The sequence below is a fragment of the Apium graveolens genome, chromosome 6, assembly GCF_009905375.1.
Source record: "Apium graveolens cultivar Ventura chromosome 6, ASM990537v1, whole genome shotgun sequence".
NCBI classification, from domain to species: Eukaryota; Viridiplantae; Streptophyta; class Magnoliopsida; order Apiales; family Apiaceae; genus Apium; species Apium graveolens.
Window position 1 is genome coordinate 10,211,152 of NC_133652.1, and position 27,347 is coordinate 10,238,498.

Below are 27,347 nucleotides of genomic sequence, written 5' to 3' on the forward strand. Positions count from 1 at the left end.
ACTTTAAGGACGTAGCATGTGCGCGTGTGTACTGATATCAAAATATCCAGTCACCAGTTGATTATGAAATCAGCATATGAAATCTCAGCCGTTTACCCTAAATGATAAGGCTAAATCAATGGTAAGCTGAACAGCAAAGATTATGTTCATACGTTTCCATTTCCCTCCATATCAGCCCAATAAATAATTCTCCTAAATTGTTTCATCTAAAGATTTTGATAAAGACACTGAGCTGGTATTTGAATGTCATTTGAAGTTCATTTGTGTGCATTTCATTTCCATTTATGCCCTATATAATAAGCCTCCAGTATTCACTGTAGAACCTAGGAACAGAGGCAAGTAGAGTAACAATCTTAGAGTTGTTGGTTTACTTTCCCCGTACTCCTCAACACACAAGTTAGCACTAGACATTGTCACTTCTGTACCATTAAGGAGGCTTCCAAAGCTACTAAATGGCTCCAGGAGTACCAGTAGACACTTTCACTTGCAGTAGAAAGTATCTTACTCAGAATGCAGGCTACAAGAAGAGAGCATATGTGACATTTTTAGCAGGTAATGGTGACTATGTCAAAGGGGTGGTCGGACTGGCCAAGGGTTTAAGGAAGGTCAAGAGTGCATACCCTCTTGTGGTAGCAATGTTGCCAGATGTTCCTGAAGAACACCGTGAGATATTAAGGTCCCAGGGTTGCATTATACAAGAAATAGAGCCCATACATCCACCAGAGAACCAGGTTGAATTTGCCATGGCATATTATGTGATCAATTACTCCAAACTCCGTATATGGAATGTAAGTAACCAGTATCACTTGTATCTAAGTAATGGAGTCTAAAACTAATTTATCATGTATGCCTAAAGTGTGAAGCATGTCTGCTTGTACTTAAGAATCCATATTAAGAACATACATGTACAATTTCAGTTCGACTACAACAAGATGGTTTACCTTGATGCTGACATCCAAGTGTTTGAAAACATCGACCATCTATTTGATATGCCAGATGGGTACTTCTATGCTGTAATGGATTGCTTCTGTGAGAAGACATGGAGCCACTCCCCCCAGTATTCAGTTGGGTATTGCCAGCAGTGCCCAGACAAAGTAAAATGGCCTGCTGAGATGGGCTGTCCACCTCCCTTGTATTTCAATGCGGGGATGTTTGTGTTTGAACCTAGTCATTTGGTTTATGAAAGCCTTCTTCAGACTCTCGTTATTACTGCACCAACCCCCTTTGCCGAGCAAGTAAGTTTATATATCTCAATAAATATGTATATGCATGCATGCAAACATTAGATACTACCCATATAAACATCACATCACACATATAATTAAGATGAAAATCAGTAGTTAAAAAGAAAGTGATTTTATATATCTGACCACTCCTCTTTTCTTAGGACTTCTTAAACATGTTCTTCAACCACATGTACAAGCCTATTACTCTAGCATATAACCTGGTTCTAGCAATGTTGTGGCGCCATCCAGAGAACGTTGAGATTGAAAAAGTAAAAGTCGTACATTACTGTGCTGCTGTAAGCTCTCTTCTCCAAAAAATTTTACTTTGAGTTATAAATGCAAAACCAACATCTAAGTCCTAATAATTAGACCTGCTTGGTTTTCTGATGATAGGGATCAAAGCCATGGAGGTACACGGGTAAAGAAGCTAACATGGACAGAGAAGACATCAAGATATTGGTTGCCAAATGGTGGGATATTTACAACGATGAGTCACTAGACTTTAACGCTGAGAACTCTGCTCAAGAGGGAGAGACCTGCTCGAGATCATCTGTGATAACTTCCGTCCAAGATCATGCAATTTCTTATGTCCCTACACATTTAACTGTTTAGGACTCGAGAGAAAGGAGATAATCCTGAGCCCTCGGAGTTGGTTTACTAATACTACTAGTACTTTTCTAAAAATACACACTAATACTTTTTCTAAAATATATGTTCTTTTTACTTTGGGTATGAGGCTTCACAAAATGTATAAAGATCCTCAAAAATATTATCCAGGTATAGTTTGATCATTGCTAAAGAAATTAATAGACCTTTTACTTTATCTCAATTTATATTAGTTAACGGTATACAAGTTACCACATCGGATCAATAACTAGGTATATAAACTGTAAAATTGCAAATATATAATAAACTAGATAGGCTAGTGGACAACTGATTAAGCTATAGAAACCGAGGTAATCAGATTAACATACTAACACACCATGGCCGAATAAGGATATAATTTTTTTTCTTTTCGCTAGCTTACAATTTACTACTGGGAGAATATTATAATTCTCAGTATGTCCCATAAGCCCCTAATGAATCTACCAACACAAGACTGACCCAGCGAGTTTTTTTTCTTTTCACTAGCTTACAATTTACTACTGGGAGAATATAATAAATTCTCAGTATGTCCCATAAGCCCCTAATCAATCTACCAACACAAGACTGACCCAGCGAATTGTAAAATTTGGGGATAGTAAGTACAATACGTTCATGTCCTGATACTTTAAAATTGACTAGCTGAAGGTCATTCTTTTTATTAAATAAGACATAATTGTACAACTATCTCCAACTTAGGGCTGGATGTAATATATTGTAAAGGCAACTCAATGTTCAACATTCCAATTCCGTACAGAGATACCTCTGGCATACAGCGCTTGAACTATGTGCCAAATCAGAATCTTATATATGTTTCACGAAAATTAAAGTAAACACTTGTAGATAACATTTTCAAATAAAAAAATGCTAATTGTTGACCAAACTCAAAGATGTACAGAATGACTACAGACATATATAACCCCTCAAATATGTACCCTTTACGTTCATTAGATGTAATACATAAGGCTTTAAACATCACGTGTTGCTACTTTAGCATCGAAGCGTCCATGTACCAGTATGTAGCTAGTTAAGGAATTTAATTCAAACATCTCATTAATTTCAAAAAACAATATATACCTTATCGTGGCATAACGTTTAATGAGGTTCCCTGAGATACTTGAAGATTTCTATAGCTCAAAAGAATTATTAGCTTCGTCACCTTCTTCATAGTCATCTGGGAAGTTGTGTACCTCGTAGCAGCCATCGTCAAAAAGATAAGGAGCAGCTTCTTTGTTTCTATGTGGCTTTCTATCATTCAGATCGATAACTGAAATGAGCCTTTCTTTGATACAGTTTTCAACAGTTTCAGATTCTATTTCTTGTGACTGCAAGCCAAGAAGAGAGAGGCATTCTCCTTGAAAGTTTGAATCATTTGAAGACAAAACTAGTCCTGCTAAACTTCTGGCAAGATCAGGTGCATAACTGCGAATCTGAGGCAAGCAGAATGTTAAATTTTGCCACCATGTGTAATAAATTGACATACAAACTTTGTTAAAGATAATTCCATCGTTCAATTGTCCGAAGCATCAGAGCAGTTGGCTTACAGGAATCCTGATAATCAAGGATCAGATGTATAACATCAGCAGTGTTTTATTTTCATATATGAAGTGTCAATGTAACATTACTGTGAAACTAGGTTCATCAGAAAGCCATTTCGATCTTTATATTAGCAATTAGTGACTATTAACCACCTATCAACGTATGAACTTTTTCTCCCTTGCTTTGATAATTATTAACGTACACAGCATCTGCCCTTTATTCGCCTAGTCTTCCTCCTTTCACTTGTGTGGTTAGGACACTACTAGTAGATCAACATTTCACTAGTTCCTTGCAAGAAAGAGAGTCCGTACCTTCAGCGTTTGTGCTGTGAGAAGAACACCAGCATTTTTTTCCTTTAAATCATCTAGAGCAAATTTAACGGCTTTTCTAGTAAGATTTCGCTCAGTTGTGTCCATTTGCTTTGCAGGTGGCATTACAACTTTGGCAGCTTGTTAAGAAAAAGAAGTGCATGATAACAAAACATACATATGCAATGATAAAAAAAATAAAGCATGCATCTTTTTATTCAATGAATTGATAAATGCCACTCGCTGATGGATATTTTTTTTGATAATGATGGAGTACCATATCAATATGCAAACCCAATGGCAAATTCTCCCATTCAAGCAACGCGTTACTGTTCTCATCTGAATTGCTACGCAGCGTTAATCCGTAACTTTTCCAGTCAATGCTTGTCAATGCTTTCAGGGAGGATCTTGAAATCAAACAAGGTGAAAAGTCCTTGTAGTACAAAACCTGAAAGTGGAACTAAAAGTCATACATATTTTATAGCAGCAAAATTTGTAACTCTACCCATAGAAAGTCTTAGAGGAAACATAGTCATTAAGTATTTCTTTGTCTTACGTAAGCAGTAAGAAGCACTAAGCATTATATATCAAGTCACGGATATATCGCGACACTATTGATGATTTTATTATCTTATACTAGGCCAAACAATGTGTTATAAATAGTAACGCAAACACTGGAAAGAAACTTGCAACTTTGAATAATGTAGTACATTCAGTTTTCTCCTGTCTTTCCTCGAATTTTGTAAATAGACATCATGATAGGTATTAATAGCCAATATTTGGTAGAAGCTACACAAGTAGCAATATTATTTTTCTGATATATCCAAATACCCGATAGGTTGATAAATATATAAATCTAACCTCTGTTTTTCTGTCGCATACTTGGAAGCATGAAGGACTCGTCGACTCTGATAATTGACTAATAACAATTACAGCTTCCATAACTTGTCCAGCATTTCTACTACTTTCTGAGTAACAAGCCACCCCAGTTCCAACTTTTAGATGTCCTCTACAAATAGTTTAAAAGCATGCAACAAGTTCAAATTTTCAAATACGTACACTGAGAAACACAGTACTTAGTCTTTCTAATAATCTACGTTCCATAACAATCAAGATGAACATTTCAGCAGATACTACATCAACTTGAGAGCTGACAACTGTAGCTCAAAAAAAATCACTAGTGGGATTAAATAAAAGGCACAATGGCTGTAGTAACAACATAGCTATGAATAATTATCAAAGTTAACATGACCAGGAATTCAGAAAACATAAAAAATCAGTTTTACAATGCAAATGTAAAGGTAGAGTACTGCATTTATCGTATTGAAAACTACTTTCAACTGTCACTATATTTTGCGAACATATCTAAATCTGCATCCTAAGGATTTAAACAAAAATACATACTAAACCAGCACTTGCCCATGTTGCACTCACCGGTTTGGGAAGCAAGTGTGGCAGATATTTTGTAGATGGTTATTATGCCTAAGAACATATTCCTCAAGGCCTGACTTCAGATATTCAATATTAGAATCAGAAGATAAGGGGACACATTGGATCGCTTGAACAATATTTTCACATCTTGACCCAGAAGGATCACCGCGATCAATCACAAATTCAATAGCCAGCTTCTGGAAGAATCATCACAGGCACACATGTTGACAAAGCTATTAATGTTGAGATATTTCAATTGAAGTACATCAGAGAGAGAGAGAGACAGACAGACAGAGAGAGAGAGAGAGAGAGCAACATGAACTTCATAATGAAATAACTACTGGCTTGTCTTTCTGAGAAAACAACTTAAATTAATCACTGTGCATGAAGAACACTATATAATTACCTTTTGTTTTGGTTTCTATTACTTCCCCTAACTCAGTGCCTACAGGGGCGGTTCTAAAGTACAAGGGGGTACAATTGTCCCCCCATATTTTTCAAAAAAAAATAATTAAAAAAATATATATATAATAAATATTCTTAAATATATTCTCTACACTTTTAGAGTACTCCCCCTCTTTGAAATAAGAACTGAGAACTACTATTATGTTTATTTATTGTTGAAATAAACTTTTCCCATGCCAATGACAAGTATAAAAAAGTCATTTCGGTGAAACCATGTCAAGGGCCGTGTTTGTAATAGTATGGGATGAGTTGCTTAATTATTGTTTAGTATATTATTTTGTAATAGATTTAGCTTCTAATATTAGTAGAGAAAAAATATATATGTTATATGAAAATTTGATTAAATATTGTTCATACCATTTTTTTTACTATTCGTACCCCCATTTTTAAATTCCTGAAATCGCCACTGAGTGCCTACCCTGGGCTTTGACTTAACAATAGGCGAGCACTAGCAAAAAGAAATCCTAAGCTAGCATTTCTTAAAAATTAAAGATGAGATTTACAGTATAGTAAGAAACTGTGCAGTTGACTTTTAAGAGCTGGAAATAATTGAGAAAAAACATTATAAATTAAAGAATACATGAAGGATTAAAAGTAGTAGTTCAAACTTACAGGAATCATCAGAATTCGCATCTGCAGGAACAACACAAGAACAAAATAGGAAGAGTGAAAGAGCATTCAGAACCACCAAGTAATTTCCAAGTAATACAAACAAGTAAAAGTACAAACGTCAATTAAAAAAGTGAATTTTCTGACCTTTTGAAGATAGTCAATGATCTGCACCACCAAGTTGTCAACATTTTCCAATGTTGACAGTGATATTTCAGTACCACTAGGAAAAAGAAGGATAGAGTAAGATGATCATGTATTGCATATAGAGTTGGTATTGTAATCAGATCAACTTCTATCAATAGCATGCCTGAATCTGGCGCCATTTTTTGAGGCTGAAGGTAATTTTGTCAGTCTTCGCGTAGATGCTTCTCCTTTTAGATTCAAATTTTGGTGATATATCTTATCATCACAAATGTCTGATTGATACAAGGATCAAAAAATCAGAAGATTGTTCAAATTCTCACAACTCTTTGCACATTTAGAATGTAATCAGCAAGCGAACAAGGCGAACAAGGATGCACTGGAGTCAAGACTGATAAGTTTTTACCAAGAAAAATGAACCTTAACCAAACCGACGTGAATAGCTCAGGGATGGATCTTACGTGTACACTAATAGGGAAGAAGTCTACACAAGGAGTCAAATGGGTAATAAATATGAGAATATACATCTACACAATTGTACTAACAGACATAAATGATACCCAACAAAGCTATGTAAATATACCAGAAAAAGATGCATCTCATTACAAGCAAAAAATAGTTTTGGGCATTTTATTTATAATAACTCACAAAGAATATCACATTAGAGTTTCCAATTATTTGTATATGTGCATATAAGCAGTTGCCATCTTCAAAATCATTTAATAACAGAGAGGCAATAACTGGAAAGGGTTGAAACTTACTGGTAGTTGCGACCGAAATAACTCCATCTGCATTAGAACTAGAGTCATTAGTCAGATATTCTAAAAAGGTAGGTTCAGCATTTTTCTTTTAAATACGTACATTTAAAAGTTAACATAAAAATGATGTATAGACCCTATCAACGTATTTAGACTAAATTTCATCATTAAATGCGGAACTTGTGAGTTATGCAATAAACATGCACCCGGCTGTTTCCTATTTATTCAGTTTTTAAAATTTCGGATGCTACAACACTAATACTAATTGTTAAATGTATAGTCATTTTCAATGTAAACTAGTTGACTAATCTAGAAGAACATGCTATGATCAATATATATAGGTGAATTCCATGCTTAGTATAAGCACAAATAAAACAGCAGTTTCAAATTTATTCGTGAGGACTTGACCAATTTTCTTCCTCTAAAATGGTATTACGATCAATAATCAAATTTGAGCCACATCTAGAGTAACAAGAATACATTCGTCATCTAAATAAAACAAATAAGAACAAAAGCAATTACGTACCCCATGTCTCATCCAAAATGAGATCTCGCGAGATTTTTATATCCAGGAACTCCTCCAAGCAGCTTCCAACACCGGTATCAGAAACTGATCATTAAATGAAATTGAACTTCACAATCATGTTTTCCTCAATATATAAAAATCTAAAAATCATTTTTGCAGTAACTTCCTCAATCACATATCAAGCTTATACGACTACTATCATTACGTGAACAATCGAATCAAGTATCCTTCAGTATCAGAAACTGATCATTAAATGAAATTTAACTTCACAATCACGTTTTCCTCAATATAAAAAAAATCTCAAAATCATTTTCACAGTAACTTCCCCAATCACATATCAAGCTTATACGACTACTATCATTACGTGAACAATCGAAACAAGTATCCTTCAGTATCAGAAACTGATCATTAAATGAAATTTAACTTCACAATCACGTTTTCCTCATTATAAAAAAAAACTAAAAATCATTTTCACAGTAACTTCCCCAATCACATATCAAGCTTATACGACTACTATCATTACATGAACAATCGAATCAAGTATCCTTCAGCATACTTTACTGCATCTTAGCTTTCAAAATTAATAAATAATTATTTCTAAGTAGCTTTCCACATATTTTAGTAGAATTTGAGGTCTAAAATGAGCTACGTCAAACACAAATTATTCATAACCACATCTATGGAGCCGGGAGAGGGAGAGGGGAGAGAGAGAGAGAGAGAGAGAGAGGGCGGGGGAGAGAGAGAGGGAGGGAGAGAGAGAGAGAGGGCGGGGGAGAGAGAGAGAGAGGGAGAGAGAGGGGGGAGAGAGAGAGGGAGAGAGAGGGGGGAGAGAGAGAGGGGGAGAGAGAGGGAGAGGGAGAGAGAGATTATTACTAGAAATACGAACAAAAGGAGGATCGGAGAGAGGAGACGATTTCAGAAAAACAGATAATCTACAGAGATCATCTAACAGGCGGCATCGTTGAATCGCTAGGTACATGAACTGCAAAATAAATTGGAACAATATATACATTATACATATATTTGATTAACTATAACCACGAATTGTATGATTATTATTCAGTTTAGAAATAAAATAATGAAGATGATACTCACGTATCGACATAGCTCGTGTATTGAAGAAGCTTCCATTTACAATCTTTATTCTTTCATCATTGATTCAACTGTGTGTGACTGTGTGTTTTTTTCCCGCGCACTCTAAATCCCCAATTCCAAGTTAACCGCCAGAGCTCCTTCTATTGCCTTATTAAAAAGGATGTTCAAAATAACTTATTTTTACTTTATGTCCAAAATAAAGTTTGTAATTTAGATCTATAGTTTTTTTAAAAATATATAAAATTATAATTGTTAGTATACATAGGTTGCAAACAGTGTCACTAAAAATAACACAAATAATATTCATGTTGAGATAAAAGCATAAAAAGATAATAATCCATTCCAATAGTGAAAATATTTACAAGTCCAATATAGTTTTATAATAAAAGGCCATAATAATAATATATTATAATCAAATGTAGTTTAACTATAAAAGCCCAACATGTTACTATATTACATGCCTAAAAAATAAACAAAGATAAAAAGATAAAGATGATATGAAAATGCAAGCCGGAAGATAAGAAGAAAAAATAAAGCCTAGGTGAAGAGATTGAAATACTTGAAGACAAAAGGAAAAAGGCAAATTAGAAAATATTGACGACAATGAAAAGAACAAGCTAGTATGCTAAAGATCACATGAATGAAAAAAGTAATGTAATGGGATGGTACTGTATCAATGATGAATGAAGAGAAATTTTAGGTAATCAGCCTTATTGTAACAAAGAAAACAAGAAAAACATCTACTATTTGTTATAAAAAATTTCCGAGTTTTATATATCTCTCGTGTTCAACTAAATACTTATTTTTTTTATAATTTCAGCTAAACACACTATTATAAAATCAGAAATATTATATTGTGAAATTATATTTAATATTTATTAGTTTAGTAAATATTATCTTAAAACGATAATTTGGAGACTGTTGAGTACTCCTAACATCTAAACCAAAATTCCACCTACAGTGATCTAAAATTAATAGGTTGATAAATTATATACTATATCAAACTCATTATATAATAATTTGGATCCGTAATATTTAACATTTAAGTGTATTTATTCGGTTACGGAAATCGGATTTACTTGGTTATGTCTCCAAAATTCGAGTAATTAGTTGAATTTATGAATAATCATTTTCAGCATATTATCATCGGCTCAGTACTTGATTAAATTCGACTCCGTTCACCTCCGATTTTCGAGTACTCCTTTGAGTTACCGATTTGTAGAACACATATTTATTTCCATTTCACCACTTTCTTATTAATTTAGACTAAAATGAATTATTTTTCTCCTTGCAAAATAATTAAATAATTTTCCAGATAGGTAAAACAGAGAATGCTTGTTAAGAAGTGGACACATTAATTGTAAAACTTGGTATGCTCACATAATCACGAGTGAACTTCTCTGGCTGACTGGCTCAGGGAATGAGGGAATCAGGGAACTAAGCTCTGCCATTATACTGTAATTTTCCACAAGTGATTTATTCATCAATAATAACAAATCAAGGTATCCGAGAAATTTAGGGGCGTTTGGATCGCAGATGGGAACGGTAATCGGGAATAGGAATCGAGGGAATGGGAATGGAGGGTAACGGGAAAGGGAATGACTTAATCGAGTGAAGGTGTTTAAGCTTTTAAACAAACACCTCCATCACAAACCAGTCCATGCGAGTTCTCTCCGTTTTCGACACCTTCCTCTTTGCTTCCCTGGTCTTCTTCCAGGGCACATTCTGGATGAAGATCAAAGTTGCATTCTTCACACCTGAATGCCCACACCTTTCCATCCTTGGCACATTTATTGCACAAGTAAATCCGATAGCGAGTGAGGACCAGCTCATGCTTCTTATGAACTGCATGCTTAACCTTCTGTGGCCAATTCTTCGCCATCTCTTCATGCTCAACTTCAATTTCCCTTATGTGCTGCTCCGTGAAAGGATAAGTGTCAGCACCATGAAGCATGAGAAGGTCTTCTGCTTCTGTTGAGACAGTCTTCCCGGCTGTCGTAATTGCTACTAACTTGGGAATGCTGCGAATCTTGAACAGATTACTTAATGATGCCTTCCTTATGTCACCAAAGGGAAGTGCCAGCCATGGCATTTCATTGAAGTAGTCGTCGAAGGAGGTTTGATTGTGATCATAGGAAATGAAAATTAGTTCGAAGTCACCATATTTTGCCTTTGTGTTGTGGTAAATTTCGATAAGCTTTGGAGTGAAAACACGACACGGGGGACACCAGTGTGCAGAGAAATAAAGGAGGATATTTTTCCCAACGAGATCAGAGACAGGTACCTTGATACCATCTTTTGCAATTACGAAATCTTGCTCTCCTGAGACCAAAATGGACTCTAATGTTTGATTTTCTCGCTTGGCTTTCTCTATCTCCTCGAGCTCAGAAAACTTCACAGGATTAAAAGGGTAAGCCAAGCTGCCATGTTCTTTAACTGCATCAGCCGCATTCAGATGAAGAGTCTTTCCATCCGGACCTAAGATGACTAAAGTGGGGTATGTTGAAAACTTGAAGTGCCTGGTCAGCTTCTCACACTTGTTGTCCCTGAAAGGAAGTGAAAACCAGGGTGCCTTTTCCAGCCCTTTCTTGAATGATTCTTCATCAATATCTAAGGGAATAGTAACAATTTCGAAGCTTTCTCCTTTCTCTTTCAGTTCATTATAAACTTTGACAAGCTTTTCAGTGAATGCAACAGATTCACTGAAGGATGACAATGAGAAGTGCAAACCTATTGTTTTCCCTTCAAGCTCTGTTACAGGCACCTTAGTTGTTGATTACAACAATAAAAATCAGTTTAACCGGTAAAAGATAGCACATAGAAGGTGACAGTAAAAATATTGTTAGAAGATTGTAAGTGTGCAGTGAGAACTTCCGGGATGTAACTCACCTCCTTCCCATCATTTGAAATCACAAAGTTGCGCAACTGAGACTCCAAGATAGATGTCAAGGACTGTCCTCTCCTTGCTACTTCATCCTGCTCTTTGAGTTCTTCGATATGTTGTGGCGTAAAAGGATACCCCTCTACTCCATGGTCCTCAATGATCTGAACTCCGTCACTAGTCAAAACTTTGCCATACTCGTCCAGTAAAACAAGATGTGGGAGCTCCCTTACACTGAACAAGTCTCTCAATTTATCACGCATGTCAGAATCAGATAACGGAACAGCAACCCAAGGCATCTTGGAGAAAAACTTGCTGAACGATTCATCATCTCTATCAGCTGAAACAAATGCAATTTCAAACCCGACCTTGGCAGAGATATTATTGTTGGACAAACTTAGTATTTTAGACTAAGTTGTGAATCATTTTGAGACTCTATATGAGTGAGACACATTATGTGTTAGTGGTGTGTATTTATTGGAACGTATTCTTCTCTTCGAGGGGATTCCAACGCATATTAACACGCTCAAAATGAGTAAAAGGTGAATGAGAACTGATGTTCCAAAGTTTTACCTTTTAATATGAAAAGTGGTTTTGTACCACATCGAGAGTAGCACAAACCTATTCCTTAGTTTTTCTTATAAATACCATGTACCACATCGAAAAGAAAAAACAAGTCCTTTCAAGCCTCTCTTTATAAATAGAGTCTTAGGGCACCAGTTTTATTAAGTCGAGGAAATAAGAGTCATCTCTTTCATTCTCGGTCTCTTTAGTCTTAAATTTTTCCAATATTCCGGTGATAGTTCTGGGGCTCAGTTCAAGTTCGCTGAGAGTATATTCGATCTATCGATTATACTAGTATCTCGTTTTATCCTGGGAAGCAGGTCGCTAAACACGGATGGTGCAGGGCGAAACTGCTTTAAGGAGACAGTTTTCTGGACTCGAGATTAAATCCAATCTCTGTTTGTTTTCTCAAACCCTTCTCCTAATTTAATTGTTAATTCTCATATGCTTATGTGATTTAAGAATTAACAATGTTTTTGTGAAGTAGTTATATATTCAATATATATATATATAACAATGTCTTTATCGTACAAGATTGATAACAATCTTAAAGCAGTTTCCTTCAATTTTCATACTTTCTTGTGAGTAGACGCAAAAGTCAATTTGATTGTTTAAATTGGATTTATTTATGGGTATATGAGTGGCCATTATTTGCCTCATTAATTAAATTAAATTTAGTGCGTTAATTTCTTTGATCACTTGTTGCCATGTGCTTGAAATTAATATAAATTTGTTTTAAGTGGTGCTTTGTTTAAGCATAACAGGTACGAGGCAAAAGTAAGCACAAAGTTGTTGGATAATTGGTTTCTTATAAGGCTATTGATGCTTTAATGGTTATTGATTTATGATCAACTTATATTCAAGTGGACATATTTGGTGACATCTCTTTCGGGTTGATCATTATAAATTGGTAGATTAAACCCAAATTTATAATTCGTCCATGTTTTTGCTATTAATGGATAGCTTATTATGTTTTGTTAACATGGTGATTGATTTCTTACTTCTGAATTGATTTTGGAATTATTAGTACACTGATACAAGAATCATATATGCTATAGTTTACATGCATGTTTGCAAGTTCATAACATGATATTGCTATGCAATTAAATGATATGGCTACATAAATGTGACCCTTCATGATGGAACTTGATTATTTGGTGATTAATTTTTTAATCATTGTTGAGTGATGATAAGGCATCAATTATTATTGTTTAATCTTTAATAATGGAGTTATATCACAAACTTGTAATACTGGATAGAATGCAGTAACATGTTTGTTGTTAAATAATGTGACGAGGTGGACAGCTGAAGTGAACCAGATTTACAATTGCTCAGGATTCTCCACATTAAAAAACCTAATGGGCCTGGAGTACAGGTTATGGGTCGGCACATAAATTATATTTTTCTGGTTGGATTTTTCCTCCAGTTAAATAGTAATTTCACGTGTTGGTGTCGGTCTGCTGCGGCAGTGACACACGAGCCTATTATAGTGATCCATGTGATACTTAATACCGCGAATATTGATATCAGTATTTATGCTGAACTTCGGAGAGAATCCGAAAAGTTGTTAACCCTAACGCATCAGTTGATCAAGGATCACTGAATGTGGGTTTATTGAAGATTTATGTTCTTCCTTGGGCCTTTTCTGGTTGTACCAGTAGGTGAGCCATAAATGTAGGTTCGTGTGAACCATGTAAATATTTTCGAGAAATTTGGTAATTGAATTTTTAATGATAAGAACTACGAGAAGTTCTTTTAACATGATATTAAAATCTTATAGGTTTTAATGAATAACGTAAAACCTGCTCAGATGAGAGGTAGTGACACGATACGTGTTTACTGTCTAGTTTGATAGTAAAACATTTGTCACTCGTACTCGTAGTCGAGTCAATATTGAAGCTAAATAGAGAGATGTGTGCTCTATAAACTCAAGGGTAAATCCAACTTAATACAGATAATTAAGATGGTTGTGAATAAATTTGATGATGAATAATCACCGGGCAAATTCTGTTTGCAACGTGAATATTCATGAGGTCGTTGCACCTTACTCGCATTATATAAATGGAGTAGATGCAGGCTTGAGTTGCGCTCTAAGAGAGATGCAAAACGATTGTGATCAGCTCAGACTATCACTGAATTTGAGGATATTAGTTACGAAGGGCTAATCGTTCCTTAAACATGATACCACAGAAGGAAATAATTAAATTTCCTATTAGTTTTGGAATATTTTCTGACATTCTGTAAAATATTAAAATTGTGGGGGTATCTAAAATAGAAAATTATTGAATTTTCTATGAATAGTGGAATGTAATGAAACATTCTTGAAAATAATTGAAATGTGGGGGTATCTCGAAACTTGATACCAATACCTCTGTTGGTAGCATGAGATCCAAAATCAATTGAGATATTTTGGATGGATACATAGACAATGGTTGAGTCTAATAATATCCGATATATGAATCTAATTTTTGAGATTCGTAAGAATACTATTACAGAGTTTAGGAATGCTTATGCGATAAGCTAGTAGATCCTAGTAGATCTGTAATTAAAAGTCATCTAAATGAACTTACGAGTTATTGGATGAATGTGAGGATGAACCTGCAGAGAGCAAAAGACTTGGATAATTGCTAGTCCCGAATGTCTTGATAATTTGCTTGAAGGTGAACTCGTAAATTTAATAGAAGCAATGCGCTTCACGTATAATTTCTTGATAAGTGAATATATCAAGAGAAAATTTGACTATTACTGAGAGTCAATAAATCAAGATTTTCTAGCACGTGTGCTAGAAAATGGATTGTGCATGTTCTCTCTATGTCCTTTGTGGGGGAAAGAATGTTAAGAAATAGAGAGAGTGGTTCTGTTTGACAGAATCTTGTTTAAAAAAAATATATAGATGTTCTTACGAGATAGAAGCATTAGGACCCAAATGAATTTTTAAATTGGGAAAATATATCTGGGTCTGAAGGAAGTATAAGGTCAGACTGATACAAAAATATTACAGTCGAAAGTGATGACCTTATATAATTTATGAAATATTCTCGAGTTTTGAGAATAAGGTTCATTAAGATGATACTAAAATTATCGTATTGTGAAATTTAAAAGTGCATCAATGAACATTGAGATGGTCTTTCTAAATAGATATTTGGAGAAATATCTATTTACGTGAACCCGAGGGTTGCTCTAGATAAAGCAAGAGTAGAAAATCTGTATTTTCGGTGATCATGTTGAGTGAAACAACATTGACACGAAATAATGGCATATTAAATTTGATATTGCTATGATAAGCAATGGCTTCAAATAAATGACATGGTTGCCATTTTGAGGACGCTCAATATTGGTTGCTATGTGAATAAGGATTGCCAGTTTAAGGACGCTTAAACTCGGTAATGATGCAAACTGAAATTGCTGGTTTTTTGGGACGCTAAAAGCTGGTAATATCAATAACAAGTGAAGCCTTAAGTAATAACTAGTAAAGTTATTTCATAAATATGAAATATGTCAATATGAGATGTCAAACTGATTCAAAATCAGAGAATTGACAAGTGTGCATGTGTTATTTACACATGATATGCAAGTCATAATTGATTGCATGTGAGTGATCTGATCATTACGAGAAGTAATGACAAGAGGATCATCTCTGAAAATCTTGATGAGATTGAAAAGTTTTGATTTGAAGATTACAATCTTCGTGACTTTAAAAGTTTTAGATGATACATGTCACATGTTGGTGATGTGAATTTTGAAGAGGTCAACGAAGCTAAAGTTGTCATAGCTGGAATGGATTTATATATATCCAAGCGTAGATGAACAAGGATCTCTCAAGAAGGATTGCAAGTCTGTTGTACTTTTTAAAATTGTACAAAATTAGACATAGGCTACACAGTTGGTAAACTGGGTAGATGCACGAGTACAATGGAAATTGGTCACTTGGAAGTGATTGCAATGAGATTTAAGGTGTATGATATGTGCTCGTGAGCTTGGACTTCAATATGAAAGATATCTAATTGTACTATGTGAATATAGTATGTAAATTAGATATTTGACTTTAAGAACTTAAAAGTCATTCGAGAATACATTTCACACTTAGCAGTCGTGTCATGGAAATCCTAAACTTAGCTCGATTCATGATGTAATACGAGTCTGGTGCATAAAATAAATGCAGTTAAAAGGCCGAGTAGCCACTTTGTAAGGATATTCCTAAATGACAAGGAAAATGTGTCTTCAATATGCATATATCGTGTAATCAATATGCAAATTGGGAGATCACATTATTGTGTATGAAATGGTATGTCTCACATCTATGATGATGACATAATACCATTAAACAACTATTCTCAACGAGAATTATCATGATTGACTATGTAAAGTTAAATGATAATGTTTGGATCCACTAACCAGATGGTTAAACTGAGCGAATCTGTTTAAGCCAAGGGAATCTAGTTAGACCGAGAGATAGTTGTCAAATCATCGAGAGGAATGGGCCTTGCCTATTGCTTAACGGCGTCATGGTGGACACCCAACCTTGCTGACTGGAGATCCCAAGAACTTGGTTCAATGGGACAACTAAATCATGATGACCAAATCACTGTGGGGGTAACCCCTGGCCTATTTCTATGATGATGAAACAGTGAGACCCGTAAGGTACGAGGTTAAGCTTTATGCTTTTAATGATCTTTGACGAATACAGGGATTTCAAGTTTGAATACATAATATTCGGTTAAGTAAACGCGGGTTACTCTATAAGATAAAGATCACCTATGTAAGAGAGAAGTATGGCCGCTTCAAAGGAGAATTGCGAGGCACAATTCTTTAGAAACTCTTGCAGAACCAGGACGATGTTCCAGGGCCAAAATGGACATAATCATGAGAACTGAATGAGTCAGGAAAGATATAGTGATGAGTATGTCATCGTTTACACAAACGGTCGAACAGTTCAAGGACATCGCGTCATACTGTCTACCAGTAAAGTCGATATACTTATTCGAGCGAAGGTTCAAGGAGCATTCTCTACCTATCGTATGCTATATCCGACCGCCGGAACTATCACCAAGTCAAGCTCCGCGTCTGTCTGTCTATGTGGTGTCTATGTGGTGCGTGCTACTGGACCATCAATCTCATTTGTGGGGGATTGTTGGACAAACTTAGTATTTTAGACTAAGTTGTGAATCATTTTGAGACTCTATATGAGTGAGACACATTATGTGTTAGTGGTGTGTATTTATTGGAACGTATTCTTCTCTTCGAGGGGATTCCAACGCATATTAACACGCTCAAAATGAGTAAAAGGTGAATGAGAACTGATGTTCCAAAGTTTTACCTTTTAATATGAAAAGTGGTTTTGTACCACATCGAGAGTAGCACAAACCTATTCCTTAGTTTTTCTTATAAATACCATGTACCACATCGAAAAGAAAAAACAAGTCCTTTCAAGCCTCTCTTTATAAATAGAGTCTTAGGGCACCAGTTTTATTAAGTCGAGGAAATAAGAGTCATCTCTTTCATTCTCGGTCTCTTTAGTCTTAAATTTTTCCAATATTCCGGTGATAGTTCTGGGGCTCAGTTCAAGTTCGCTGAGAGTATATTCGATCTATCGATTATACTAGTATCTCGTTTTATCCTGGGAAGCAGGTCGCTAAACACGGATGGTGCAGGGCGAAACTGCTTTAAGGAGACAGTTTTCTGGACTCGAGATTAAATCCAATCTCTGTTTGTTTTCTCAAACCCTTCTCCTAATTTAATTGTTAATTCTCATATGCTTATGTGATTTAAGAATTAACAATATTTTTGTGAAGTAGTTATATATTCAATATATATATATATATATATAACAATGTCTTTATCGTACAAGATTGATAACAATTATTGTACACATCCACTAATTTTTGGGTGAAACGATGACATGGACCACGCCATGAGGCTGCGAAGTACAAACCAACTGTCTTCCCTTTCAACGCATCAGTTTTAACCTGCAATTATAACATTAGTAAAGTGTCAATTATAACATCTCTAATTATGAATGATAGTGGACTGGCAATTGTTTTTCCTGTTCCTGATTTTAAAATTATATTCTGTTTATCACAGTTTGAGAAACAGGGTACAGAATTATATTCTAAAGACTGCAATTGTTTCATATAGAACAATAGTTAATCAGCTGAGTTTATTGTCATTATCATATAGAACAACTGTGGTTTCACACGATGATACACAATGCAACACCAGAGAGGTCCTTTCTGTTACTAAATTCCATTATGTAATATGATACCAATAAGAATATTAGAAACATTACTAAGCTAAATAGATTACATACATAAATGTAATAGAACAAAGGGATAACAGATCATGCTGCAGAGTGTATATTTGTTACCTGATCACCAGAATTGCGAACAAGGTAATCTCTGAGTGGAGATGTAAGGAGAGAATGAATATCGTGGGAATCGGAAGCTTCAAGCAGCTTCTCAACACCATCAACATCGTGTTCTGCCATTTGGACAGTGAGGCTAAATGCTTGTTGAGAAGACTCTAAGAAACAGGGTTGAAAAAGTATACAGGGCGGAGATTTTAATCACATGTTTCCTGGGAATTGAGGCAATATATGTTGTGACAAAAAATACACATAGAAATACTCAATCTTCTATGTTATTTTCCATGGTTTCTGTATGTCCTTTTATACACTACTACAATAATGGACTAGGTTACACAGTTATTAAATAGCATGCATTTGGATTTTGCTTCTGGATCAGTTAGAGGGTTGCTACTTGTGTGCTTTAAGAAAGAATACTTGTCTTAGAGCAATTGATTTCTAATCCAATTTGACTAAGCAAACTCATGTAAATACAATAGAAAAAAGAACAAACTAAAAAAGCATTGAATCTCTCTTGAAATTGTCTGATAGTATGAGGCTGTTGCTATATTAGCAAATTCATCAAGCCTTTGTAAGTTACAATATTCTTATACTCTTGTAAGAGAGCAAAGTATAAATCTGACAAGCCTGTTTCTTCAAACGAATTTAACTTCCTGAAAGTAAACTTTTAAGCTTTGAAGCAAACGTCTCCACGTCTCCAACACAAACCCGTCCTTGGGAATTCTCTTCTTTTTTGACATCCTCCACAGCATTAACATCAACATCTTTGTTCTCTGATTCTTCTGTCAAAGCACATTGTGGATGAAGATCAAAGTCACATTTTTCGCAATAGAATGCCCGTCCTTGTCCTCATCACACTTATCGCAAATGTATATACGAGAGCTGGTGAGTACCAGCTCATGTGCCTCATGGACTGTAAGTTTAAGCTTCTCAGACCACCCCTTTGCAATCTCCTCGTACTCTGCCTCAATCTTCTTGTTAGCTTCCTCAATCTCCTTTATGCGCTGTTCTGTGAAGGGATAAGCATCAGCGCCATGAAGCATAACAAGGTCCCTTGCTTCTGTTGTCTCAGTCTTGCCAGTTGTCCCTATTGCTACTAATTTGGGAATCTTGAGAACCTTGAATAAACGAACTAGTGATGCTTTCCTTGTGTCATTGAATGGAAGTGCAAGCCATGGCATTCCAGAATAGTACTCACTGAAGGAGGTTTGGTCTCGATCGAAGGAACCAAAAATTAGTTCGAAGCAGTTATCCTTCAACTTAATAGTGTGATAAATTTCAATAAGCTTTTGGGTAAAATCATGACAGGGAGCAGGGAAGGATCTAGTAAGGGGCACTGTGACACGTTAAAATAAAATTTTACCATGTTTTATCATTAATTTTTTTGAAAATATATGAAAATGCCCCCGAAAATATTAATATATATATAAGGGTGTATTCACAAAATATGGTCGGTGTCCCTGGAAATTCCTGGATCCGCCCCTGACACGAAGGACACAACAAGTTCAGACACCGGAAACTTCAAGAAAGAAATTTTCATTAGTAATTTCTTGCAAATCCTGAATGCAGAAAATAAGAAAATTTGAATACATATCAAAAACTTCAGGCAGATTTCAGACTAGATTGCTCACTGCCCTTTTCATTTCTTCCTTGGCCTATATGTTGACTGGGAACTGGCGAAGCTGAACTTTTTAACGAACATGATGTTGGAAATGCCACTTCTTAACGAAATTAAGTACATAACACTGACTACTTAGATAAGACAACTGTACGAGTGGTAGTTATAAGAACTGCAAATATTTTAGAGATCTAACCTTGACTGCATCTTTTGCGCTTACAAAATCAAGCTTTTCTGAGACCAGAATAGACTCCAATGTTTGCTCTTGTGGCTTAGCCTTTTCCATCATCTCAAGCTCCGTAAACCTCTCAGGAGTAAAAGGGTAAGCCAGAATCTCATGTTCGTGTATTTCATCAACCACATTTAGGTGTAAAGTCTCACCATCTGGCCCTAAGATGACTAAAGTGGGTAGGGAACAAACCTCAAAGTGCCTTGCCAGCTTGTAACAGCTTTTATCCTTGAAAGGCAGCGAAAGCCATGGTGCACCTACCAGACCTTGTTTAATGATTCTTTGTCTTCGTCGAATGGTATATTCAACACATTCTTTGTATGCCAATGAGAAATATAGACCTATAGTTTTCCCTTGAAGCTCTGTGACAGGTACCTATAGTTTTGAGAGATCACAGGACATATAAAATCAATTCAGCTTGTAAGAAAAGCAAATAGAGTTGTATTAATAAAAACATATTATTCAAAGCTTGTAAGCATGTAAGAACTCCAAACATGATAACTCACCGCCTTCCCTTCCCTTGAAATTACAAAGTCGCGAGGATGAGACACTAAGATGGATATCAGGGATTGGTTTCTTTTAGTTTCTTCTTCCTGCTCCTTGAGTTCTTTCAAACGTTGTGAGGTAAATTGTACCCCGCTACTCCATATCTGTTAATAACCAGAACTCCATGATCCTTCAAGACATTGCCATACTCATCTAGGAAGACAAGGTTTGGAATTCCCCTCACTTTGAATAAGCGATTCACCTTATGACGTGTGTCTGAATCTGAAAAGGGAACAGCAAGCCAAGGCATCTTGGAGAAATACTCATTAAATGATTCAACAGTTTCATCAGCTGAAACAGAAACAATTTCAAGTCCTCCCTTTGCAGATACATCATTGCATACCTCTACCAACTCGAGGGTGAAACAACGACATGGACCGCACCATGAGGCTGAGAAGTATAAACCAACTGTCTTGCCTTTCATACCATTGATTTGAAAACTTCAGTAAACAGTTTTCTCAAAACTAATAGCCAACTTAGTTAAATCTTTTCTCCCAATGAACTATTCGGATCATATTAACATTTATAAAACAGAGAACACAATTGTAATCAAAATATTTCATACGACTCAAACAGATGCAATATATATCAACAAGTTTGTTGTGATGACAAATTTCTTAGTAGCAAGTTTATTAAGATAAACACAAAATTAAGTTGTTGCTCGCAACAAACTTTTGCCAATAATGCACTATGCGGCAAAAGCTTCTCCAAATCTTATCACATGAGTTGTTATTTAGGATCTAAACACAGGAGAAGCGAGAATTATCATCTAGGTTGGGAACAAACATGGTATCATATACTCACTAAAATTCACAAATCAAAAAACTTACTCGTAGATCTGTGATCATAAACGAAAAAACCACACAATTAACAAATGAGTTCATCTCGGATCAGTGTAAATTTCACTCCAATGCATCTTATCATTAAATAAGCTTTTCAATTCTCAATTACCCGCCAAATTCTGAATTCAAATTTCGATTAGCAGTTACTATACTAACTAAACTTTGAGTTTGACACATTAATTTACATTTATGAAATAAAAAACGATCCTGAACTCAACATACAACAAATTGATCCAAAAACATAATAAAACAATTAGTAACCGTGTACAATTAAACATATAAGGGAGCTTCTCAATTAGTGTAATGATATTTGATTCATGTTGAATTTTTTCAGGAATCTTTTGCTTCTATTGTACGGACTTCAAAGTTTTATTATCTAAATTTCCATTTCGCATGTCTTTTGGTTAGATGATAAATATTCTTTAATAAAATGAATTCTATTGTCTGAGTACAATTCATCCACGTGAAAGTTTCTCTCGGGAAAATTTCTTAATTTAGTTGTCAAAAGGACATGGAACAAATACACAAACAACACTCAACGACAGAAATAAAAAAAACTGCATGCCATGTATGTAAATTTACCTGGTCACCTGAATTTCGAATGAGATAATCTATGGCAGGAGAAGAAAGGAGAGACTGCAGATCATGACAATCAGATGCTTAATGCTTTTGCTTTTAGAACTTCAGCAGTGTTGTTAACAGCAATTTCAGCCATTGTTTTTGTATAAAAGAAATTAAATTGACACGGTGAAATTAAAGTAGAGAGTGAGGTTTACTAGCAAGATGCTTGTGGATAGTTTGAGATATAGACATATAGTTGGGAGAGAGGGATCAGGGATTATATGTTGCAATTTCCTTCGGGGTTAAGACATTTTTTGGAGTATAACATTCATGTACATTGTCATCATATGGCGAATATGAATATTCAACAAGCATATTCTTTGTTTTTGCTTGTACAAAAAATATGCATGTTCGTTCACAAAAAGAAATGTAAATAAGCATGTTAAACATGTGTATTCTTTGTTAAATTTTTAAAAACTAAATCTCCATCCTCAAATGCATATTCAGTGACTATTTTGGACCGAAAATTCCGTCAATAGGTATTTGGACTAATTTCTCCAAATAGTGGGTATTTCACCCCGAGGGTTTGAATAATGAGTTTAAGAAAATAAAATTATTGATCAAATATCAAGGAGTAATAACCAACAAATACATACCTAATTTTAGATTATCTCCAACCAAATGAACCTAGTATAAGATGTAGTTGTAGGGAATTCAAAATGAGTCTGTAAGCCAATAAAGAGTTTGATGTAGGGTTGAGATTTTATACTCTTATGGATGTTAAAAGTTCGAGTCCTGATATTGTATATTTAATTAATTAACAAAAAAAAATTAGTATATAATAAACTAATATTTAAATATATGTGTATATATAGATGACCAAATTTTGATAATTGTTTGTTTCACCAAAAGAATATTTGGTTTATTGATTAGACGTTGCTGATTTCGGACCTTCTGCTTTCAAGAGTAAAGGGTATAAATTTCTTTTAAAAATCTGTTAAAGAAAGAATCTTATATACTTTTAAATTAGTAGATAAGGCAAAAGTGATCTCCAACTCAACTCTAAATATTCACTTTTACACCATTTTGGTGTAATATTCATCTTCAACCCAATTTTAAAAGTTACATTATTTTGGTGTCACATCAAAAGTTACACCAAATTTAAATTTGGTGTCACACTAAATTTTTAGAGTTTTTTATATTATCTTGTACTCCTTTAATAAAATAAATTTGTTTCATTTGTATGGCATCACTTTATTACTTTTAACTTTACTTTTTTACTTTAATAATAAAATAATCTATATAATACATGAGTGTCTAAAATTTAGTGTTGTTGGATTGGAGTTGAATTTGAAAACAACGTTGGAGATGCTCTAATGTCCGGCCGAAGTGTTCATCTTATTACGGGCTAGGTAAATATAGTTGACGAGTAAAAAATTAACTACTTGATTTTTTTTTCTTTTTCGCTTCATCTAAAGCTTTATTTTTATTAATTAATTTTAGAAAGAATGATGATTATAGTAAATTTCAAAAGACTTGAACTTCATTTCTTGAAATTTCGTATCCTGTAAAAATTAAAAAAATCCAGTATTTGCGTGACTGATCAAATGGGCCAGACTTCAAAAAGAAAAATACAATTGGACTAGTCTTACAATAATAATCTATTAAAAGGGTCTCACTGCCTCAGTATGGGCTACAATTTACTGGGCTTAGAATCTTACTCATGTCTACCTTTACAAGTATCCACACTAAATTCACTTTTTAACAATCCATAGGACCGTAACCAATCATGACAACTTACAGCATTTGCATCACTATTTTGATGTAATTTTTATAAAAATTAGGTTATTTTTAAATTCAATTACAGCCCATTAGTACTAAATTTTATATTATGAGTCAAATTCTATGGAGACCACGTTTTCGTTGCAGACCACGGAGACCACTTATGTTCTGCAACTAAAATCTTGCATAAACACATTGCAAAACGTATTATTTTACGAATAATGTTCTGCAAAAATCATGATTTTATTCAAAATCTTGAATATCATACATGTAACGCATGTAGAACATCACAAAAAATTTTATTCTACGAAACATGTTTAGTTTGCAGAACATTTGTTCAAACTGCAGAACATACACATTATACTTATTAAACTTAAAACGATCTTCAACAATTTTAATGAATTAGTGATATTCATATAACATACTTCACAAAATAATATATTTCATAGTGTTTTGATTGTACAACACAGGTGGTTTCCGAGGTCTCCGATAAAAATGTGGTCTCCATAGAACTTTTCTCTTTATATTATTATTGTACTATATATGTTATTTTATTATTAAAATATAAAAAATAAAATTAAAAATAATAAACTTGTTGTATATAAATGAAATAAATTTGTTTTTAGTAAAGTAGTACAATATATTATATGCTGATTAAAATATATTATAAGCAACTTATAAGTTAAAAAAGTGTGAAATTATTTTTATTTACATGTTTCACAAGTGCAATCCCTATAAATGATTTGTAGTATCCGACTTATCCTTTAATAATTAAGTTTCATTCTAGGAGCTTATGTTGGTTTGCATGTTTCACACTCTATTATTGTCTCATACAAACATAAAAAGATGATTAAAATGTAGTTATATAAGTTGTCCTTTACGTAAGCTATCCAGACATATGGTGACATATTATTCCCATTTCAAAAATCAGTCAAGGACTACTTTGATTTACATGTACATCCATCGCAGTATTGCATACACACTTTCGGCTTTAGCCCTGTTTTTCATGCCAATAATGCTGGCTTTTTCTCCACCATCTTATTGCAAATTTCTTAACAATTACTCAATCCGTCTCATTAATTAGTACTCTCTCTTTCCCATTAAATTCTATACATTATTTTTTCGCACGCTTTTCAATATTTATTTAAAGCACAATTTCATAATAATTTTTAATTTTTTTTTCTGAATAAAAATTTTAGGTTTAAACTTTTCTTCAATTTTTTTTTAAAAAAACATTATGAAACTATACTTTATAAAAATCTCGAAATGCGTGCAAATAGTGGGTGTAATTGTATTTTATATTATAAAAATTTACTATATTTTTGGAACGTATACAATTGAAAGGGACGTCCCAACAAAAAACTGTATAGAAATGAATGAGACAGAAGAGTAATTAATAAAACCAAACCCAACACGTTTATCAGATATCAATAGATAAAAATCAGTCCAATTTTTTTTATAAAATAAAAATCTTTCTTAGTACTGCATATTTTTTTCGGAATTTAAGATTATTAGTCCACCGAAGACCAATATATACAAATTCTTATACTACATATTTAAATTTAATTCCCCAAAAAATAATTATTTATAAAAGAAAAGAAAAACAATGTAAGAAGTGCACAGAAAAGAGAAAGTGTTTGTCGGATGATCAACAAGGTTCTTTCATTGTCTCGAGACTGACGTTTAAAGCTACCAAAATCATCACTTTCTCTTCATACAATGTAGCTTAAAATCCAATCTCTTGCAGTAAAGCACAGATGCAACATCTCTTTATTAAAGAAAAAATATGTTCTTTTTTGAATTCAAATATGTCTTATTAGATCACCATTTTGTGATCCCTAAACAAGCATATAATATATTTTTGCCTCTTCCATTTATCACTTGTAACACTTCTTCTTACTCTAGCCTATAGCCCCTCTTGTAACACTTCTTCTTACTCTAGCCTATAGCCCCTCACACAATATTTACACTAAAAATTGTTCCGAAAAAATGTCGCAGCCATTTGAAGATTACCCTGCAGTTTATCCAACTCCTAACACACTACCGTCTCCTGCAGCTACGCACCATTCGAATGGATCATTCGGGACGGTTTTCGTGGTGCTCGCGGTCATAGTCCTTATATCTGCCATTGCTTGTTGTTTGGGAAGGTTATGCAGCAAGCGTCGCGATAATGCAAAGGAAAAGCAAAGCAAAGCTAAGGTGAAAGATGCTAAGAAAAACAATGGTTCTCATGGAGACTTGGAATTCGGATTTGACAAGAGACTTTCGAGTTCGAAAGTGTCTGCTCATGAGGATTTCAGAGGGCCGGGGCCTAAAGCATTTTCGAAGGGTGGAGCTAGAGGTGCAGGAGACATTGAGTTTGGATTTGACAAAAAAAATCCTAGTGCTAAAGGAGCAAAATATGAAGAATTTAGAGGTCCTAAGGCGGTTCACAATGGACCGCCTAAGAAGGAAGTGAAATTTGCTAAAAATAGCCAACTAAAATAAGTGTGGGATATAATTAATATTTTAATGAAGAAATTTATGACGAGGTTTGTAATGTTGGCGAATTCTTTTGTGGGAATTACCAATTATTAATTTAGATGCCCTGTGAAATTTATCTTTAATCTTACAATATTTCATACATTAATACAGATTTCATAGACCATGCATTGGATAAATCATATTAGGTTGGGGGTTTTAACTTACCCCGTTTCCGGTATATCGCTACGCGTCTTAACCCCGTCCCGGCTCTAAAAAAAAGTAAAGAAAAGGGTGTAATAATCGAGCCTAATAGTACAATACTGAAAAATATTATTTTTAGGGCTGATTTTTAATTTTCATAGCAAAATTAATGTGAAAAGACAAAAATGCCCTGACAGCACATATATAACACATTAGTTAGTACTATATACGAAGATATTATTGTCTTTTCAGTTCATTTTAATCTGAAAATAAAAATTCTACTATGACAATGACATTTTCCCTTCTTTTAACTCTTCTATAGTTTTGGCCTCAAGAAACTAATTCAAGTAAAAAGGTGAAGGGAGCCTATTGATTAGGGCAGTGTTATTGAATATCTAATTTGGTTTCATTTGAAGTAGAAGAAGGAGATATAGGAGAATATAACAAATAAGTATAGAGCAGAGAACAGCAAAGCAATCAAACACTATGGTATGTTAATAGTTAAATTGAATATATCTATTTTCTACTACCTCATTCCCGTTGATTTCTCTACGTT

The 27,347-nt window shown here is 34.3% G+C and overlaps 5 protein-coding genes and 1 pseudogene across 5 annotated transcripts in view; 3 read left to right on the forward strand and 3 right to left on the reverse strand.

Moving 5' to 3' along the window:
* Positions 1–27,347, forward strand: part of LOC141664227 (ADP-ribosylation factor 2) — a 134,283-nt gene that overhangs the window by 12,114 nt on the left and 94,822 nt on the right. The window lies entirely within an intron of this gene.
* Positions 316–2,055, forward strand: LOC141664402 (galactinol synthase 1-like). Its single transcript, XM_074470343.1, has 4 exons — positions 316–788; positions 918–1,235; positions 1,388–1,522; positions 1,620–2,055. The coding sequence occupies exons 1-4, from the start codon at positions 453–455 to the stop codon at positions 1,836–1,838; spliced, it is 1,008 nt and encodes a 335-aa protein (XP_074326444.1). The 5' UTR covers positions 316–452; the 3' UTR covers positions 1,839–2,055.
* Positions 2,713–8,895, reverse strand: LOC141664400 (type 2 DNA topoisomerase 6 subunit B-like). The gene is made up of 12 exons (XM_074470342.1): positions 8,744–8,895; positions 8,522–8,630; positions 7,649–7,732; positions 7,126–7,152; positions 6,531–6,639; positions 6,368–6,443; positions 6,224–6,244; positions 5,150–5,343; positions 4,577–4,724; positions 3,969–4,163; positions 3,719–3,847; positions 2,713–3,298 (listed from the first exon to the last, which is right to left on the reverse strand). Exons 1-12 carry the CDS (start codon positions 8,777–8,779, stop codon positions 2,996–2,998), a joined length of 1,431 nt encoding a protein of 476 aa, XP_074326443.1. The 5' UTR covers positions 8,780–8,895; the 3' UTR covers positions 2,713–2,995.
* Positions 10,365–18,672, reverse strand: LOC141666636 (putative nucleoredoxin 1). Its single transcript, XM_074472748.1, has 4 exons — positions 18,553–18,672; positions 18,055–18,154; positions 11,633–12,012; positions 10,365–11,507 (listed from the first exon to the last, which is right to left on the reverse strand). The coding sequence occupies exons 1-4, from the start codon at positions 18,670–18,672 to the stop codon at positions 10,365–10,367; spliced, it is 1,743 nt and encodes a 580-aa protein (XP_074328849.1).
* On the reverse strand, positions 18,997–21,366 carry LOC141668443 (putative nucleoredoxin 1; annotated as a pseudogene).
* On the forward strand, positions 25,960–26,710 carry LOC141667339 (uncharacterized). Its single transcript, XM_074473779.1, has one exon. It carries the CDS (start codon positions 26,117–26,119, stop codon positions 26,612–26,614), a length of 498 nt encoding a protein of 165 aa, XP_074329880.1. The 5' UTR covers positions 25,960–26,116; the 3' UTR covers positions 26,615–26,710.